The 20,694-nt window shown below is 41.4% G+C and overlaps 1 protein-coding gene across 3 annotated transcripts in view; it reads left to right on the forward strand.

The window, feature by feature from the left end:
• Pgant2 (polypeptide N-acetylgalactosaminyltransferase 2) overlaps nucleotides 1-20,152 on the forward strand; it is a 415,237-nt gene extending 395,085 nt beyond the window's left edge. For all 3 annotated transcript variants that reach the window (XM_068383494.1, XM_068383491.1, XM_068383492.1), the window contains 8 exons: nucleotides 10,920-11,041; nucleotides 13,464-13,639; nucleotides 15,855-15,958; nucleotides 16,353-16,572; nucleotides 16,839-17,049; nucleotides 17,183-17,299; nucleotides 17,448-17,618; nucleotides 18,750-20,152. In XM_068383494.1, coding sequence (XP_068239595.1) covers nucleotides 10,920-11,041; nucleotides 13,464-13,639; nucleotides 15,855-15,958; nucleotides 16,353-16,572; nucleotides 16,839-17,049; nucleotides 17,183-17,299; nucleotides 17,448-17,603 — 1,106 coding nt within the window. In that variant the 3' untranslated portion in view covers nucleotides 17,604-17,618; nucleotides 18,750-20,152. The remainder of the gene's footprint in view (nucleotides 1-10,919; nucleotides 11,042-13,463; nucleotides 13,640-15,854; nucleotides 15,959-16,352; nucleotides 16,573-16,838; nucleotides 17,050-17,182; nucleotides 17,300-17,447; nucleotides 17,619-18,749) is intronic.
• The last annotated feature ends 542 nt before the right edge of the window (nucleotides 20,153-20,694 follow it).

Consider the following 20,694-nt stretch of genomic DNA (forward strand, 5'->3'; position numbering starts at 1 on the left):
ATAAACCATGTTAGAGCTTCCTGCCCCCTACAGGGAAGAGTCCTACTGGGCTCTGGAAAAGTCTCGAAGAGTACATATACGTATGTATGAATACCAGGTAAACTAATATAGTGGTCTCACCCTATATTAAGTAAAGCATAGTTTGTAAAGAACCACTGCGTCAATATGAAATATCGACCAGTTATCCGCACAATACTTGTATTGGACAAAGGTTTATATCCGCATAGGAAGAAACTAGTAAAACCGGCCTCGTCCCCTTATGGGACGGAGTCCTCCCGTTAAGGGAATCATAAACCAATGTAACATAGCTTGCATAAAGGAACAATTCTATTAGAATTATCCCAGATAAGGTACATAGAATGAATGCTCAATTATACCAATAAATTGACACAGGTGAAAGAGACCTAAGGTTCTCAAGAACAAGTTTATTGACAAACAATAAATAGACAGGTTAACAACAATTATATATATATATATATATATATATATATAAGAAGAAGATAACCCAAAACTTTAAGCATAAGTGTGATAGTAAACAGAACTTGTTTATCTGAAAGAAAAAAACATTAAATGCCACTTTTAAGATACCGAGGTATCAAAGTCATAAAAGTTTGTATTACAAATCAATTACATTAGCGTTAGAAACGCTCGGCACACATGTCTGCACTTATGCTAGGTTCACCTTTGGAAATGGAACAGTCTACATGGGCAACTCAGTGCCCTCATTTAGTTTGTAGTACAGTATGTAACTACACACTCACCCTGGAATTAATCGTCCCAATTAAAACCACTGTTCCTCGCAGAGTTAAACAGTAGGGTTAACGACGCGACCCACTGCTACCACAGATCTCTTTAGTTCCTCTACTTGCTTTGCATAGTGACGAAAGAACACTCTGGAAGACTTCCAGCCAGTGTATGAACGGAGATGTTAAAAATCCATACAATTAAAGAAATTTAAGGATGAGGCAACTTTCCTCGGATTGTGACCTGCGGGTGTACTGTCAGGATCCGCTCTGCGAATAAAATATGTGATTTTCGCTCTGAGTTGATTCAGAGATAAATTTTAGCCTGATGTTTCTCCCCTGAATAGTTGATCACCCCTGAAGTCTGAAGTTCTATGAAGATAGACCTTTAGGCATTCTACTGGACATAAAGATGCATCTTCTTTCAGAGGGCAGATTCTCCAGGGACCCTACCTATTGGTGGGTAACTCATTCTTGGCGAGAAACGTAGGATCCGGAAACAGGTTCAGTTCTCCCCCATCCAGGAACTGAACACGACCTGCCTCTCTCGAGAGGGCTACGATCTCACTAACCCTGGCCCCGGAGGCGAGTGCAAATAGGAAAATAACTTTTTGTGTCAAATCCTTTAACGCACATTCTTCATTGCTCAACAGAGAAGCGAAATGAAGAACTTTGTCTAAAGACCATGAAATGGGCTTTGGAGGTGCTGAAGGTCTGAGCCTAGCGCAGGCTTTCGGAACTTTATTAAAGATCTCGTTACCTAGGTCGACCTGGAAGGCATATAGAATGGGTCTTGTCAAAGCAGACTTACACGCTGAAATCGGGTTAGCTGCCAACCCTTGACCATGGAGGTGGATGAAGAAAGATAAGCAGAAGTCTGTCGAGATCTCCTGCAGATTCTTCGCCTTGACAAAGGCCACCCATTTTCTCCAAGATGACTCATATTGCCTTCTAGTAGATTTGCACTTACTGTATATTCCTCTAGGAAGTCTATGCTGGCTTTGGAAATCCCGAAACGCTTTCTCACCGCTAGGGAGAGAAAATCATGCGCTGCAGGGTCCGGGTTTTCTGTAATGAAGCGCAGACAGTCGACTTCTGGACTTGCTGGGTCAGAACTGGATGTGGTAGCGGTACAAACTTCAGCTGTAGTTCCAATGCCAGGGGGAACCACACGCTGTTCGGCCACTTGTGGGCCACTATTGCCGCTACCCCCTTGAAGGATCTCACTTTGTTGAGGACCCTCAACAGAAGGTTGTGAGGAGGGAACAGATAAATCCTGGACCATCTGTTCCAGTCGAGGGACATCGCGTCCACTGCTTCCGCTAAGGGGTCCTCGTACGGGGACACGTACAGGGGCAACTTCTTGTTGTCTTTCGTCGCAAAGAGGTCTATCTGCAGTTCTGGGACTTGATTCAGAATGAAGGAGAATGATCCTGCGTCTAAGGACCATTCCGACTCTATCGGTGTGAACCTGGATAGAGCGTCCGCTGTCACATTGCGGACTCCTTGAAGGTGAACTGCCGATAGGTACCACTTCTTCTTCTCCGCCAATCGGAAGATGGCCAACATCACCTGGTTGAGAGGTGGTGACCTCGATCCTTGTCGATTCAAGCATCTCACAACTACCTCGCTGTCCATCACCAACCTTATGTGGATCGAGTGACGCGGGGAGACTTTCTTTAAGGTAAGGAGCACTGGACATAAAGATGCATCTTCTTTCAGAGGGCAGATTCTCCAGGGACCCCACCTATTGGTGGGTAACTCATTCTTGGCGAGAAACGTAGGATCCGGAAACAGGTTCAGTTCTCCCCCATCCAGGAACTGAACACGACCTGCCTCTCTCGAGAGGGCTACGATCTCACTAACCCTGGCCCCGGACGCGAGTGCAAATAGGAAAATAACTTTTTGTGTCAAATCCTTTAACGCACCCTCTTCATTGCTCAACAGAGAAGCGAAATGAAGAACTTTGTCTAAAGACCATGAAATGGGCTTTGGAGGTGCTGAAGGTCTGAGCCTAGCGCAGGCTTTCGGAACTTTATTAAAGATCTCGTTACCTAGGTCGACCTGGAAGGCATATAGAATGGGTCTTGTCAAAGCAGACTTACACGCTGAAATCGGGTTAGCTGCCAACCCTTGACCATGGAGGTGGATGAAGAAAGATAAGCAGAAGTCTGTCGAGATCTCCTGCGGATTCTTCGCCTTGACAAAGGCCACCCATTTTCTCCAAGATGACTCATATTGCCTTCTAGTAGATTTGCACTTACTGTATATTCCTCTAGGAAGTCTATGCTGGCTTTGGAAATCCCGAAACGCTTTCTCACCGCTAGGGAGAGAAAATCATGCGCTGCAGGGTCCGGGTTTCCTGTAATGAAGCGCAGACAGTCGACTTCTGGACTCGCTGGGTCAGAACTGGATGTGGTAGCGGTACAAACTTCAGCTGTAGTTCCAATGCCAGGGGGAACCACACGCTGTTCGGCCACTTGTGGGCCACTATTGCCGCTACCCCCTTGAAGGATCTCACTTTGTTGAGGACCCTCAACAGAAGGTTGTGAGGAGGGAACAGATAAATCCTGGACCATCTGTTCCAGTCGAGGGACATCGCGTCCACTGCTTCCGGTAAGGGGTCCTCGTACGGGGACACATACAAGGGCAACTTCTTGTTGTCTTTCGTCGCAAAGAGGTCTATCTGCAGTTCTGGGACTTGATTCAGAATGAAGGAGAATGATCCTGCGTCTAAGGACCATTCCGACTCTATCGGTGTGAACCTGGATAGAGCGTCCGCTGTCACATTGCGGACTCCTTGAAGGTGAACTGCCGATAGGTACCACTTCTTCTTCTCCGCCAATCGGAAGATGGCCAACATCACCTGGTTGAGAGGTGGTGACCTCGATCCTTGTCGATTCAAGCATCTCACAACTACCTCGCTGTCCATCACCAACCTTATGTGGATCGAGTGACGCGGGGAGACTTTCTTTAAGGTAAGGAGCACTGGACATAAAGATGCATCTTCTTTCAGAGGGCAGATTCTCCAGGGACCCCACCTATTGGTGGGTAACTCATTCTTGGCGAGAAACGTAGGATCCGGAAACAGGTTCAGTTCTCCCCCATCCAGGAACTGAACACGACCTGCCTCTCTCGAGAGGGCTACGATCTCACTAACCCTGGCCCCGGACGCGAGTGCAAATAAGAAAATAACTTTTTGTGTCAAATCCTTTAACGCACCCTCTTCATTGCTCAACAGAGAAGCGAAATGAAGAACTTTGTCTAAAGACCATGAAATGGGCTTTGGAGGTGCTGAAGGTCTGAGCCTAGCGCAGGCTTTCGGAACTTTATTAAAGATATCGTTACCTAGGTCGACCTGGAAGGCATATAGAATGGGTCTTGTCAAAGCAGACTTACACGCTGAAATCGGGTTAGCTGCCAACCCTTGACCATGGAGGTGGATGAAGAAAGATAAGCAGAAGTCTGTCGAGATCTCCTGCGGATTCTTCGCCTTGACAAAGGCCACCCATTTTCTCCAAGATGACTCATATTGCCTTCTAGTAGATTTGCACTTACTGTATATTCCTCTAGGAAGTCTATGCTGGCTTTGGAAATCCCGAAACGCTTTCTCACCGCTAGGGAGAGAAAATCATGCGCTGCAGGGTCCGGGTTTTCTGTAATGAAGCGCAGACAGTCGACTTCTGGACTCGCTGGGTCAGAACTGGATGTGGTAGCGGTACAAACTTCAGCTGTAGTTCCAATGCCAGGGGGAACCACACGCTGTTCGGCCACTTGTGGGCCACTATTGCCGCTACCCCCTTGAAGGATCTCACTTTGTTGAGGACCCTCAACAGAAGGTTGTGAGGAGGGAACAGATAAATCCTGGACCATCTGTTCCAGTCGAGGGACATCGCGTCCACTGCTTCCGGTAAGGGGTCCTCGTACGGGGACACGTACAGGGGCAACTTCTTGTTGTCTTTCGTCGCAAAGAGGTCTATCTGCAGTTCTGGGACTTGATTCAGAATGAAGGAGAATGATCCTGCGTCTAAGGACCATTCCGACTCTATCGGTGTGAACCTGGATAGAGCGGCCGCTGTCACATTGCGGACTCCTTGAAGGTGAACTGCCGATAGGTACCACTTCTTCTTCTCCGCCAATCGGAAGATGGCCAACATCACCTGGTTGAGAGGTGGTGACCTCGATCCTTGTCGATTCAAGCATCTCACAACTGCCTCGCTGTCCATCACCAACCTTATGTGGATCGAGTGACGCGGGGAGACTTTCTTTAAGGTAAGGAGCACTGCCATAGCTTCTAGAAAGTTTATGTGAAAGGTCTTGAATAGCTTGGACCAAGTCCCCTGGACTTTTTTCCGATGAGAGTGACCTCCCCATCCCTCCTTCGAGGCGTCTGAGTGAATCGTCACTGACGGGGGAGGTGGCTGAAGGAGAACCGACTTCTTTAGATGTCTGGCTTGGGACCAAGGCCTGAGAAGAGTACGTAGCCGAAGCGGAACTGGTCTTCTCAGATCTCTTCGCGCGTTTGATGCATACCTTCTCCAAACTCCGATTGCATCCTTTAGCTGTGCTCTTAGCACTGGGTCTTTCACCGAAGCAAACTGGAGAGAGACCAGTACCCTCTCCTGTTCGCATCTTGATATCCTTTCGGAATCTAGAAGTCTCTTGACAGAACCCGCTATCTCCTTCCTTTTCTTCGCCGGGATGGAGAAACGGTGTGACAAAAGGTCCCAGTGGATTCCCAGCCACTGGAACTTTTGAGATGGAGAAAGTCGAGACTTTTTTCTGTTGATCTTGAAGCCTAGGTACTCTAGGAACTGGATCACTTGACTGGAAGTTTGCAAGCATTCTGTCTCGGATGCTGCCCACACCAACCAGTCGTCCAGGTAGGCTACTACCTGAATTCCCTTTAGGCGTAATTGTTTGAGAGCTACGCTCACAAGCTTCGTGAAAATCCTTGGGGCTATGTTTAGCCCGAATGGCATGGCTCTGAAGGCGTATAGTCTTCGTTGTAGCCTGAACCCTAGGTAGGGGGAGAGTCGACGGTTGATTGGAATGTGCCAATAGGCGTCTGACAAGTCTATAGAGACGGAATATGCCCTCTTGGGCAGTAAGGTCCTTATGTGTTGCAGTGTTAGCATCTTGAATTTGCAATTCACTATGAACATGTTGAGTGGTGACAAGTCCAGAATGACTCTGAGCTTTTCCGAGTCTTTCTTGGGAACACAAAACACCCTCCCTTGGAATTTGATGGACTTCACTTTTCGGATCACATTTTTCTCCAACAGTTCTTGAACGTACTCCTCCAGAACGGGGGTGGAGTGTTGGAAAAACCGAAGGCACGGGGGTAGAGTGCTGTACCAGCTCCAGCCCAGTCCATTCTTGAGTAGGCTGTGGGCCCAGGGATCGAAGGTCCACCGATCCCGAAATTTCAGAAGTCTCCCTCCTACCGGTATCATCTCACTTAAACTGCCGTCCTGAGGTCTTGCCTCCCTGACCACGACCACCCCTGAATCCCCTTCCCCTTGAGGGGCGCCTAGACGAGCCTCTGGCTGCTCCTCTAGGCTTTGCTCGAAAGGAAGTAGACTGCCGTTCGAACGTTGGGGTGAATGCCGTGGACTGTGTCGACACAGCCTGGGGTACCCACTGAAAAGTGACCTCCTTCGGCTCTGTCTCCTCCTTTGAAGCTGGTTCCTTCCTCAGCCGGACATAACAGTCCGGATATGATGCCTTGCTGGGCCAGAATTCCACCTCCTCTAGGGGAACTGAGCCCAACTTATCCGAGATGAGGATCTTTCCAGTCGTCATCGGCATGTGCTCAGCATACCTCCATGGGTTAGCATCTGAGCACAGGGGAAGGTCTTTCACATTGAGCCTTTTCTGGGGCCCATGTGATTCTGCAAGGCTCTGCATCCGCAGTTCCATTGCAGCCGCCTTCTCCTGATTCTCCTTCTGCATTTGTTGGATCATTCCAACAATAGAAGAGAGGGCCTGTCCCAGCTCTACTGGGAGACCGGCCGATGTTGAGGGAATAGGCTCCGGAATCTGAACCGGAGTAGCCGACACCTCGTCGACCTCTTCCTCTACAACGTCTGGGGCTTGAACTTCATCCTGGGCTTCTGCCAGGAGGTCTTCCTCCAGACGCTCGCCCACGTCAGACATCCTGTCATCTAACTGGATGTCTTGCATCGCGACCGCGACTTCAGCATCCACCTGGATCTGAACTTGGGGGATCTCCTCTTGAGGCTGGGGAATCACTGCATCAGCTGATGCCTTAGGGAAAAGATACGCCCTCATCTTCTCACTTGGAAGATAAGGTCCAAAGGTGTTCTTCTGGAAGCCCCTTACTCAGGTACGAAGCTTCTCCCTTGCTATATCCCTTGATTCCGCCGTCCTAGGGGAATCAAAGGCCTCAGTAATCAGGTTAGTGCACACAGTACATACCTGAGGCTCCCAACACCGGAGATCATCCTTGGAGACAGCGCATGCTACGTGTCTCCTACAAAACTCATGTCCGCAGAGGTTCTTGCTGCGGACATTGCAGAAAACACTTCCGCACTTCGGAGGGTCCTCCTGTAAAGAGAAGAAATTTCCATGAGTATTAAGTGAACTATGTATCACTGGATATGCATAGTATAGCATAACAATTCAGAAAGGAAAGACACACACTTGTGTTTCCCTCACAACCAATTGTTGCAGCCTTCCAGATAATAAAATCGAATAGTTAATCTCTTCTAGAATAACCAATGCAAAGTTTCCAGAGGAAACAGGTGGAGCTCACACCTAAGCAATGATTTTAAAATCCTGGATAATAGACAAGAAAGAACTCACTTTCTTATCTGTAGGGCAACAGCAAAGGGCTGTGCAAGAAAACACAAAAGTGTTAGAACACACAGTGCTGTACCAAAACCTATACTATAGTTTTCTTCTTACAGTATATGTTATACTGAAGAATACTGGTACAGTATAGGAGGTTATGTGCCGGCCGGCACACACCATAACTAGCTTTAAAGTATACTACTTAACAGCTATAAGGTGGCAGAACGCTGGTTCAAATGCATGTGCCGGCCGGCAACAGCCAATGTCGGCCAGCAATGACTGCCGACCGGCCACTACTCAAGGTAGTACCCAGCTGCCGGCCACACTCTTGGCAACCGGCAGACAAGGACTGACATTAGCCAGCCGGCAAAGGTACAGAACCGATGCCAGCCGGCAGCAAAAGAACCAGAGGACTACAACCGCCCGGCTGCCGGCCTCATAGGCCGGCAGCCGGGTCGGGTACAGTACTAGAAGAAAACAGAATGGATGCCGGGATAAGAGCGTATACTACCTCCAAGCCCGGCAATCCGAAAGAGTGCATATAAGGAAGGGGAGAATCTAATTCAGGCTTCCTGACCAGTGCCGTCTGGCTCTACAGGCAGGCATGGATGAGGGACCAAGAGAGGTCCGGGCAGCACTCAAGGCAGAAGATCCTTGCCGGCCGGCAGCTCTGCCGGCCGGCAAGGGACTGAGTCAATTCCACATCCTTACCTATCCTAGGTTCAGATGTAGAATGACGTACAGTACTGTAATGGCTAGGCCATTACGGAAATAGAGGGGGAAGGGACAAAAGAGGGTCCTACCAACCTTGCTTTAGAGAAGGATCACCCGCAGCCAAGAAACTCATCTTAGCCTAAGGGAGATCCAAGGAGGGAGGCCAGCAATACTTGCCAGCTCCCAGAGAACCAAAGCAAGGAAGATGTTGCTACTCCCAGGGAAAGAAACTTATCCTCCCCCAAGAACAGCAACAAAGACTAGTCTGGTAGATCACAAAAGAAGGAATCATCTCGTACAGAAACCTTCGGTAGTGACCTAAGGAGGCTAAGCCTCCTATGTCTGTGTCAGGCCAGCGAGGGAGACTCTACCCCAAGCCAGACAAACACAGACTCAGACTAAAAACTCTGTTGTTTTGTCCCTCTCTGAAACCAGACTTACTGGAACAGGAAGGTACAGTAACACCCCAGTATAGTTTTATCGAAAATTAATTCAGATAAACCACTTAGGGATAAGCCCAAGAGGGAAAGGGATTGCATACCTTCTCCAAAGAAAAGAAAGCAACCGGGGAGTATGAGAAAGTATACTAAGGCTCCATAAGCAACTTAGCCTAGGCACCAAGAGAATCGATTACCTAAATCACCGAAACTCACTCGTATACTATCTTGGAAATATTCAACATAATCTTAAATGTATAAAAAACAGCCTAAAGCTTCAATAAAATTTTAATACACTCGGAAAAACCAAAATCATGCATGAAGTACTAGGACCAAACGACTAGGCTACATGGCCTAGCGTAGGCCAGAATTGGCGAATACTTCGCCAAAATAATACTAAAGCACGAAAGGAAATCCTATGTAACGCTAAATAGCTAAAATTTATTAAAGCGAAACAACCGGGAATGTCGCTCTGGCTAACTAAACTTATACCTAGCGAGCGACAGCATCCATGATGCCTCCGGTAGGCTACGGCTCTTGTAACAAAGATTAAACCTATTAATCACTCAAAAAATTACCAAGAGCCTACATTTATACTTAAAAGACATGTTACTCAACTTATCAGAGGCCGACGAAGTTGGAGAAGCCATGAAAAGTAGAATAAATCCAAGATTTGCGAGAAACACAGGAAAAAACACTGAGTTGTTAAGCTACGCAAAAAGGAATACAGATGGCGCCAGGATTGGCGCCAGGCACGCTTACGAAACGGGAGATAGGGAGCCTTGGGAGCGGCTCCCCCTTTTTCTTTCCCGATTTCGTTTCTTGCCAATTGACCCCTGCGATACGTAATCTCTGTTCAGGGTGTAGATTGCCATGTGGCGTGTCAAGAATACGTCCTCTGATATGTCGCGATATCCCTTTCACGAGGGATATTCGCTCCCAGAGTTAGAATTCTGGTACCTTAAGGTAAATTCTCTGGGAATATCGCCGTAGTTGTAATATACCCTAGGAAGCTACCCAATAGGAACTTCCATCAGGACGACATGGCTTGAGCCCAAAAATATATGTATATATAATAGGAATTAGCTATCTTTGTATACACGCATATATATATATATATATATATATATATATATATATATATATATATATATATATATATATATATATATAGATATAGCAAGGGTGGGTACAAAAAAAACTATAGTCACTGCCACATTCATCCTTCAACTGCTGAGGCATGGTTGAGCCATCTGTATTATAAACCTTCTAGAACATTAGCTCATCAACAGAATTCACTGCGCCACCCATTCCTCATCTCGCTCGCATTCTTGCGCTTCCCCTATATCAAGGCCCTTATTTTCCAATATATCTTTTACGCCATATATCGAATCTTCCCTATAGGTCTCTGCCTCCTGCTTCTTAGCAATTCTGAATCAATGCACTCTCTTCACACACTTAATTATCCTTCATTCTTTCCACACTATAGTGTTCATCTCCTTGCATTCGTTTCCTAGATATTCATAATCTTTGCTCCATCTATGTAATCTCTTTTTCAGTCTTCGTTTCTCTCTTTTCCCTAATACAGTACTTTGAATTACATACAATTTTCACCATCGTTTCAACACGACCAAACAAACTTAATGCACACTGGTCCACACACTGCAAGTCTTTTCCCAATTTATTACACACTGGTCCACACACTACAAGTCTTTTCCCAATTTATTACACACTGGTCCACACACTACAAGTCTTTTCCCAATTTATTGCACACTGGTCCACACACTACAAGTCTTTTCCCAATTTATTGCGCACTGGTCCACACACTACAAGTCTTTCCCTAATTTATTGCACACTGGTCCACACACTACAAGTCTTTTCCCAATTTATTGCACACTGGTCCTCACACTACAAGTCTTTTCCCAATTTATTGCAGATATCCAGACACCTTCCCTGTGTAACCCGCCTCTTATCTCTTCCACCCATCATCCTTTATGTTTTCTCCCAAATATCTTACGCTTCAAGTTGAATCTTATGAGAATCAACCACAAAGTGCCATTATTTAATCGGCTCGAACCTGGAGCTGGCATAATTTGCATATGATATTGCGACGAATAATGGCACTCCCTCTCCCCTTCCCCCTCCCCTGCCATTGATTTCATTCCAATCTCTCCCTCTCTCTCCTCTCTCTCTTTCTCTCTCTCTGCAGGTCTGATGCGATCTAGAGTCCGCGGTTCGGATGCTGCCACAGCCCCAATTCTCACCTTCCTGGATTCGCACTGCGAATGCAACCAACACTGGCTGGAACCTATGCTGGAAAGGGTGGCCGAGGTAAGGAAAACTGAAATTACTGAATGGTTGATTGATAGACGTCTTTTTTTGTGTGCTGTTCTCTTACAGCTTGATAATTGGATGCTGAAAAACACATGGCGTACTTTTCTAGATCAATCATTTCACGAAGCGATAAAATGTATTCTAAATGTAAATCTCTTGTTTTATTTGATTCGTCATGAAAAAATGTGATTGATTTTAAAATGCATATTAAAGTATTTTCTTGAGTTATTCATTATATGAAATATAGTGATTGGCTAAAAATCTTCAAATCTACAAAGAATACTAATTTTATTATAAAAAAAAATCATTGGTTAGGAATTGCCTATTATTCGAAAATATATATAGATATCCAAATAAAGATGTAATCCATGCAAGTTGTGTATAAAATTGTGTCTAGGGAAATTTATTTTCTACTTTCTTTTGCCTGGCAATATACTTGTAAAAAATCATACATAACAGCTTATATTTTTTTCTAATAAACTTATTTAGCATTTATTATTTATTCTAATAGACATCTCTAAAAAACATGCAACAAGCCAATGCGCTAGTGTTTATGCTAAACATTTATGGAAATATAATTATATTTGATATTGTTATTTAATTGTTATTCATTGGGAAATATTAAAGTTCTTATGGTAATATTTCACTTAAAACCATCGCTTAATTCACAGAATTTTTCCATTATGTATATTTTAATACTACACTGTTAGAAATTTACAATGAAAAAAAAAAAAAACCGTGAATGTCTGGCAACATTTATTCCAGGATTTTTACCGTTTTGAAACCGGATATATTGACATAAAAGAGTGATATTACGGTCACCAACTCGTACAAGATAATAACGAATTAAGGTAAAATTACAGTCACCTGTATTTTGCTGAATAGCCTACGTTTGAGAACAGTATATTTTTACGGATATTTCTCGATTAAAATTAAATTTTTTTCTAACAGTGTATGTTACAAGTCCCTTTTATTATACAAACAGTAAAAACATTCTTTAAACCAGTGGTTCCCAACCTTTTTTCAGTCATTTCCCCCCTGCACCCAGTTCAACCATCCAGATTTCCTCGGTATTAGGACAGAGTGTCGAAAGGCAGAGTGTCGAAGGACAGAGCGTCGAAGGACAAAGTGTCGAATGGACAAAGTGTAGAATGGACAAAAGTTAAAAAGAGAGAGAGATAGATTGGATTTGATTATTGATTTTAGGCTTACGTCAAGCAATGGGACTTCAAGGTCATCCAGAAGATAAAGAGTTACAAGGAGTTATAAATGTTTTTTGAGTTGATTATTCAATTTAGGCTTACGCCAAGGACTGGGATTACAAGGTCATTCAGCGCTTTTGAAAAAATAAAATTGTTATAGGATCATAAATATACATCATACATCAATATAAGCAATAAAAATTTATTTATGAGTAGACATAAAATATGAAAATACAATTTAGGCTTACGCCAAGCACTGGGATTACAAGGTCATTCAGCGCTTTTGAAAAAATAAAATGGTGTGAATGCTAAGTAGTTTTGGAAATTGTTTCACCTTGAGTTATTGCTCTGCCGTTACAATAGTTTCGTTTTTCACATTTCCAATATATTCTTTCGTTAACCACTTTATGTATCACGTATGCATAGCCTTCATTTAGCAGTTTCTATCCACCCATTTGAGTCTTGATTATTTCCATTATTATAGGTTAGGTAGAATGGAAATTTAAACTGAAACTTGAATCTCGAAGGAAGTTAACTTGTGAGAAATCTCTAACAGACTGAATACCGTATATATATTCTCTCTATCTCTCTCTAGAATATGCATGTAAGAATATAACAATGTAAGAATTGTTATATGTAAGGATATATCATTATAAACATTGTTATATAGTTAAAGGTTAATTAGGTCGTTAGTTAAGTGGATACTGTATTCTCTCTCTTTTTATCATTTATCATTTTTATAATTTCGACACATTGTCTGTTCGACACATAGTCTGTTCGACATTTTGTCTGTTCGACACTTTGTCTGTTCGACATTTTGTCCATTCGACACTTTATCCTTCGACGCTCTGTCCTTCGACACTCTGTCTTTCGACACTCTGTCCGCGCACGGATTTCTCCCCCCCCCCCCCCCCCCATGCCCCGCCCAGCCCTCATGCCCCGCCCAGCCCTCATGCCCACTCGCCTGCCTCAGAAATGGGCATGATATTCCAATTCTCCCCTTGAATATCATGTCAGTGAGAAATGATATGATTATATCACAATTGAATGGCCAACAACAAATTACCGCACGTACTATGTGGACATTTTCCGCTTGTTTTAGTTAGTAGGTAGTGTAATTATTCCCCCCCCCCTGGAAGCTTCAAATTTCCCCCAGGTTGGGAACCACTGGCCAAAATCCTCCATTGATAAATTGTTTCCCCCACGCATCTTCTCAGGATCGAACCCGCGTTGTGTGTCCGATCATAGACGTCATCAGCATGGACACTTTCCAGTACATCGGAGCATCGGCGGACCTCCGCGGTGGATTTGACTGGAATTTAGTCTTCAAGTGGGAGTACCTGTCAAGTGACGAGAAGAAGAAACGGCAAAAGGATCCGACTCAAGTGATAAAGTAAGATATGATATTGAGGTTGATAACGTATCGATATCAGTCTGATTGCTGTCAAGTTAACCCAGGGCTTAGGCATCGCCCTCTCGGGGCCCAATACTTTAAAAAAAAAAAAAAAAAAAAACTTGGCCCATCCCTCTCTCTTTCTCTATCCATGGGAGCCTTATATATATATATATATATATATATATATATATATATATATATATATATATATATATATATATATATATATATATATATATATATGTTTCAATTTGTTTAAAATAAAACATAAATGTGTTGCCAGTGGTGGAGGTATGCATTATATCTGCCCTCAATATGAATTACGCGCCAAAATTTTATATATATATATACATTATATATATATATATATATATAGAGAGAGAGAGAGAGAGAGAGAGAGAGAGAGAGAGAGAGAGAGAGAGAGAGAGAGAGAGAGAGAGAGTATATTTGCATACATTCATACAGTTGTAAATATGTTTATATTTTGTTTGCCAACAAAGATGCACCTAGTTCCAGCTTTATGATAGAGATACTCCAAATACACCCCTTCCAAACCATACCCTCATGAATATCATAATTTTATAGCGTAAACTAAGATGGAAGAAGTTACACATACCGAACCTTTAATTTCGCTGGAAGTTAAAGGTACTCGTACTCTGCACCAATCAAGCTTTCAGGAATAAATTGTTCTCATATCCAGATTCATCTACATGTAACGTGTTTTATGTAATAATTACGATGATAACAGATGATCACAGATTCATTCACCAGTTACCTCAAGAGAAAGGGAAAGTTGCGTCCCAAGTCTAGTAAAAACCTTTGATTGTTAGTTAACTAATTACTATTTAGTTTTTACTTAGTAACAAGTTTAAATCATGTGCAGAGTTATTTGTAACTTTTTGACTCCACTGAATTTTACCCGTTTTCTCCGATTTATTGCAGTTTTCGTCTTACTATAGTAATTAAAAGATCATGATTACGTATGTGGGGTTTCTGGCATCCTTTTTCAGTTGATTTGATTATTAGGAGAGCATAGCCTCTAATAGTATCTTTCATTTGATTTTGTTATTCTTAAAAAAAGAAAATGCAAAATAAACGAGGTACTGTCACTTATATCTATAGACCTTTTTGTCACCCCCCCCCCCCCCCTCCTTGACTGCTGGGCCCCGGGACGGGAGTACACCCCCCCCCCACCATGCTGGCGCCCTGAATTAACCTACATTACAGACTAAGCATCTGATGAGGAGAAAGGTGATGGGGAATATTTTAAGTTGTTTTTATAATCGTTTCCATTTTGAATAATCATAACTATTTAATACGGCTATCAAAAGAAAACTTGAAATACCGTAGCAGTAATGAGCAAGTAAAGTCGAAATGAAAACGAAATCCGAATCTTTGGCCTCAGAGATGAAAAGGAAAATTTCACAGAATAATCTCTTGATTAAGGGAAAATTCATAATGGATTACAAGGAAATTTGAATATGAATGAAAGTAAAAGGTTGAAGATGATGAGATAAACTATTTGTTTAAAATGTGTGTAATGAAAGGCTGCAGAGGGCGAGGAAGGTGGAGAAATGAAGAGATTAAAATGTCAACCCAGGTGACACAGTGAGTCAGTGTTTTGAGATGGTATAGTCATGTGAGAGAATTTGGGATGATAGGTTTAATGAAAAGCGTATAATCTAGATTCTAGAAGTGTTAGAGGGAAAGAGGAGAGAAAGACAAAGTAATGGCTTTACAGATAGCGTTAAATAGGTCTTAGAAAGGATGGGCCGTATTGTTTAGGGAGTGTGACTGGTTAACGATGAACATTAATGGTGCATATTTGGTTGCGGGGTTTTGCGCATTGCTGATGAGCATTATGAGTAGCTCTATAAAGTAAAGCTGTGAAAGTTTTTAATGTACATTAGGCTCATTCATGATTTTGAGTTTAAAGTCTGATCGTAGTAAGGATGTGTCAAATATTGCTTCTCTCTGGAGCAGTGCTAAGGAAACTTGTAGATATTTTTTTCCATCATAATGTCAATAATTTTGCAAAACCGGAGTTAAATAATCATGCATGGAATTTTTGTTATCATATTTTAGCTATTGCAACTGAAAAGAATAATCCTTAATTTATTTGATCTTTCAATACTTCTTTGAAAGCAAATATAGTTTGCTCAGTTTTCTTTACTTTCTGGTACCAGGTTTTACTTATTTTTCCCCAACTCAGGACACCGATGATTGCTGGAGGTTTATTCATGATAGATAAATCGTACTTCGAGGAGCTTGGGAAGTACGACATGGCGATGGATATTTGGGGTGGTGAGAACCTTGGTGAGTTATCTTGAGGTAACATACTCTCAAAAACTTCCATAAGCAACTTTACTCCTCTTGGAATGTCACCAAGGATTTAGATACTCTGTGAATTTCTTTAGATGAAAAAAAAATGTAAGAACCTGAAGGAGGTTATAAGAAATTTACTCCAATCAGTATATGGTTTGATTTTGTGATAGCATGATGTTCAAATTTTACCAGGGTGATATAAATAATTTGGTATCAATGACCCCAGTAGTTGAGGCCCATGATCCCAGTGCTTGTGCGGTTGCCTTATATTTCACATCATCATAAATAAATAAAGATACTTTTTATAACTTGAACAAAATATATCTTTGATATCGTGCACCTTTTGTTATTCATATTTTTCACGAACATTGCATTTCCTTTCCAGAAATATCCTTCCGGGTATGGCAATGCGGAGGCAGCTTGGAGATCGTCCCATGCTCAAGGGTAGGTCATGTGTTCCGGAAGCAGCACCCTTACACTTTCCCTGGTGGGTCAGGCAACGTCTTCGCTCGGAACACCCGTCGAGCAGCGGAGGTCTGGATGGATGACTATAAGAAATATTACTACTCGGCTGTACCTCTGGCCAAAAGCGTCAATTACGGAAAGTAAGAGACTGTTTTTCTCGGATGTTTTCGTATGGTTTGATGACAACGTATTTAGACTCACTTGTGATTCCTGGGACTGATGTGCGAGATGTTCCATATTAACATTTCATGACTATGTTTGATGAAACATAGACAGAATAACCATATATATCCTACTTTAAAAGGCAATACTATTTTAATACATTCTAGATATATCTTCTATAATATTGAATGTTCTTTTTAGAATTTATTGGTACATAGTTCCCTACGTGATTTGTCTTTTACAGTATCCAGAGTCGCACTGAACTGCGGAAACAGTTGAAGTGCCACAATTTCAAATGGTACATGGATAATGTATACCCAGAATTGAAGGTCCCCGACGCAGCTCATTCTACCTTCGGCGTCTTCAAGCAGGGACTCAAATGTATGGATACCTTAGGGCACAGGGCTGAAGGCAGCATAGGCCTTTATGCATGCCATGGAACAGGTGGTAACCAGGTAAGAAAGATAGGGTTTTGGACTGGATCCAGTACATATAAGTAAGCTTAGATAACCCAAATGGGTTGTCTTTAAATGTTGATGTTCTTATATTCGTTCTAATATTCTTGCTGATTCCTCCCCGTATTTCCAGGAATGGTCGATGACAAAGGACCAGTTGATCAAACACAGCGAGCTCTGTTTGACTCTCCCAGAACCGAGGGCAGGTGTGACCCTTATTCTGGAGCCCTGTCAGAATAATGATCTACAGGTACGGTGATCTCATTGTTTACTAAAGAGATGGGGTAATATTGCCAGGAGTTCATTCATATCTGCAAATTGAATACGGTATAATTTGCCTTTATTTTATTATATGTTTTGTTTATGTGTTGAATAGTATTCCTCTTTCTTAATTTCAGAGATGGGTCCGCACAGACGGTGACCGCATGATCAAGTCAGAAGGGCACAATCTTTGCATCGATAGTGTAAGAGAAAAGGTGGCTGGGCTAGTATCAGAACGCTGCGACAAAACTGTTCTCTCTCAAAGATGGACTTTTGTAGTCAATAAATCATAATATTTGAATATGGATGTGAGTTGGGTATTTTTATTTCTTGTACAGTATATCACCTAATTTTTAGAAAATTTAAATTTTATTGGTCACACTTGCTATCATTTCTCTAAATTTGCATTGATGCTTTTCTTAACCAAGGAAGTTTTAAGGACTCCTTTTCCTTCTATTTATCCATCCGTCTATGAATCAGGTAGATTTTCTTGCTTCCCTTGTCATCACTGCTGATATTGAATGGACGAAAAAATTTTAATCCATCTCTGTGGAAAGATAGATCATCATTTATAGATGCTAGCTGTGTATAGATCATTCATTTGTCTACGCATGTCTATCTCTCAGTGTGTGCGTCACACATACCTTGATATTGCAACTTCCACTAACTTCATTCAAGCACGGATCATCTTGAATAGATGTGCTCAGTAATTGTTAAAGTATACCCCAATGGAAAACTTCTTTTCAGTAATTGCAATTGAAAACCTGAACACTAGTTTTTATATTATAAATCATAAATTTACAAATACTGCATCTTGCGGTCTTCAGAATATATTGACCACTCTTAGAGCTTGGCACTGTATATCTTTTTGGATAGTGTTCTCATTTTTGTATTGTCGTCAAAATTCATCCTGTTGGTTAAGTTGCATATTTTTCAATTTCGTCCTATGTTGCACTTCTAAAACCTCATATGTAACTTGCAGGACTGTATACTTAAGTTACCTTTGAAGGCAAAAGTATTTTTGAACTAGTTGAGATCTCTTGATTGCATGAACATTTTAGTACACATACACACACACTCACTAACATACTATGTATTATTGTCCATTTCATTTTCTAAATACCTGTAAGCGAAGGGAAAATGATGGACTGACTATAGTAGATTATAGACAGGGAGTGCTTCACACAAAGATTGTTTACTAGATTAGAATATCCAAAGATTGAGTAAAACATGTTCAAAGTCTAAAAGTGCTACTTTTATTTAGATGTGCTCAAAGTTGATTTAGAGTTATATTTGTTACATGATATTTAAGCCCATTTTCATACATAGGTATTTCTTTAAATCAGTATGCATAAATTCTGTGTTTGTACGATTTAACAGAATGCTGAACTGTTTTTTATCTGTAGGCCTATATTAATACTACGTTTCTTTACTTTCAGGAAATTTTATTCTGAACATGAAGTTTGGAATAAGGTAGTTCTAATTAAGTTTTCCCGAAACTCAACGAGTCACAGCAGCAGAAGCTGTAAGGCTCTCGAGAATTCTTTCGTGAAAACTCATATCCGAGGGAAGATTTTCTTGTAACTGAAGTTGAAACATTCCTTTCAAAATGCATTTTTTTATCAGTCTTAGTTTGAAAAATAGTCTGTTCTTTTCTGTTTAAGTGAGAGCAATTTGTGAATATTGCTCCCCAATGTCCCATTTTGAAATCAGGAGATGGAATTCGTCATGAACTTTTCGTTGTTTGTGTATTTTGCTGGCTGTGGTGTCATCTGTAAGTTCCCCTGCCTCTGTTTCCACGACAAATGAAGTGAAAGTTTGTATATTATAAGGGGATGTGACATTCACTGGTGATGCCTACTGATGTCACTTAGTAATAGCAGCCTAAGAGACTGCTTGATGTGATAATGCTGCTTGCAGACTGTTTTACCTCAAGTAGTGGGAGATAGTTACATACAGTACTGTATACAAAACTACCGAAAGATTACTTTTAAATGTACATTTTCATGTTGCTGCCATGATTGTAATGCAGAGGGTATCCAGTGCTATTTAGCCTGGCATGAACTGACATTGTTATTATTAATGGAATTGAAATCATAATATTGAAATTAACTCTTTCAATTCCATATCTGAAGAATAGTTATAGAATTCTTGAAATGAAGAAAGAAATGTTTTACAAGTACGCCAATGGAAGGAAATGGTGATGATTTGGGTATATTCAGTGAAAATACTTTCCTAAGTAAAAATGATTATGAAATCTATACCAGGTGTATAGTAATCTCAATATGTACTGTAAGTATACATGGAGGTGTATATGTCTTATAGCACAGAAAGCAGTTGTTAAAGTGGTACACACAATAACTTTACTTCTATGTAGGGAATTTTAGTTAATATACAGTAGTAATGCACTGCTGGCCAGGGCTGCTCATTTATGATACAATCTGGAAACGTGCTCAGAGGAAATACAGCAGACGGTTGTGTTTCTCTCATGGAAAAGGGTGTAAGACTATGCTACATAATACAAAGGATTGAGAGGTGTACCTTAACAATTAAGGAGGCTATGGTAGTTATTAGAAAATAGAAAGTACACACAGAACCTTAGACATATAACGCGCAACTCTTGCAGTGACGTGGAAATAGTACGCAAGCCCGCTGTGGTGCATTCAACACTGCTTGGTTGTCCAATGTGTTATAGAGCTGTACAGGAATGTAAATAGTTATTAGTAAGCATCTGTTATTCTAGTCCAATTCCAACCTTCACAAATAATGCCTTCTAATGTTTCTTGTGCTGGTGCTGCCATGAAGAATTTGAATACCTTTAAACATGTCATTGTACACACACACATACTGTATATATATATATATATATATATATATATATATATATATATATATATATATATATATATATATATATATATATATGAAACAATCAACGAAGCTCCCCAATTCTACGTTAAATCCAGCAGTAACATCCTTCTTTGTACCGTAAAAAGGATTTAAAGCCAATCATTTTTCTGTACATGAGAAGGCTCCACCACTGAGCTTCTGAAAGATTTTAACTTCATGTCATATTCAAGTCATATGTGCTCGTATATTACTGAGATATAGCAGCTTTAGTGGATGATTAGCATATGTAACTACTACTGAAACTTTACAGGGAAATATTCGGAAATTGAGAATACCTGGAGAAATGCATAGTAATGTATGCAAATACTTATGCTTGGGAGGCAACCAAATTTCATCTGAGTGAAAATATTGACAATCTTTTGCCTCAGAAATATCACTAAACAGTATACCTAATATTTTATGATTTCAATGTGAGACCATTCAGAAAGCAAATTTTCAGGCAGGAAAGTTTTGTACAGTATATATATTATATAT

The sequence above is a fragment of the Palaemon carinicauda genome, chromosome 11 (assembly GCF_036898095.1).
Source record: "Palaemon carinicauda isolate YSFRI2023 chromosome 11, ASM3689809v2, whole genome shotgun sequence".
NCBI classification, from domain to species: Eukaryota; Metazoa; Arthropoda; class Malacostraca; order Decapoda; family Palaemonidae; genus Palaemon; species Palaemon carinicauda.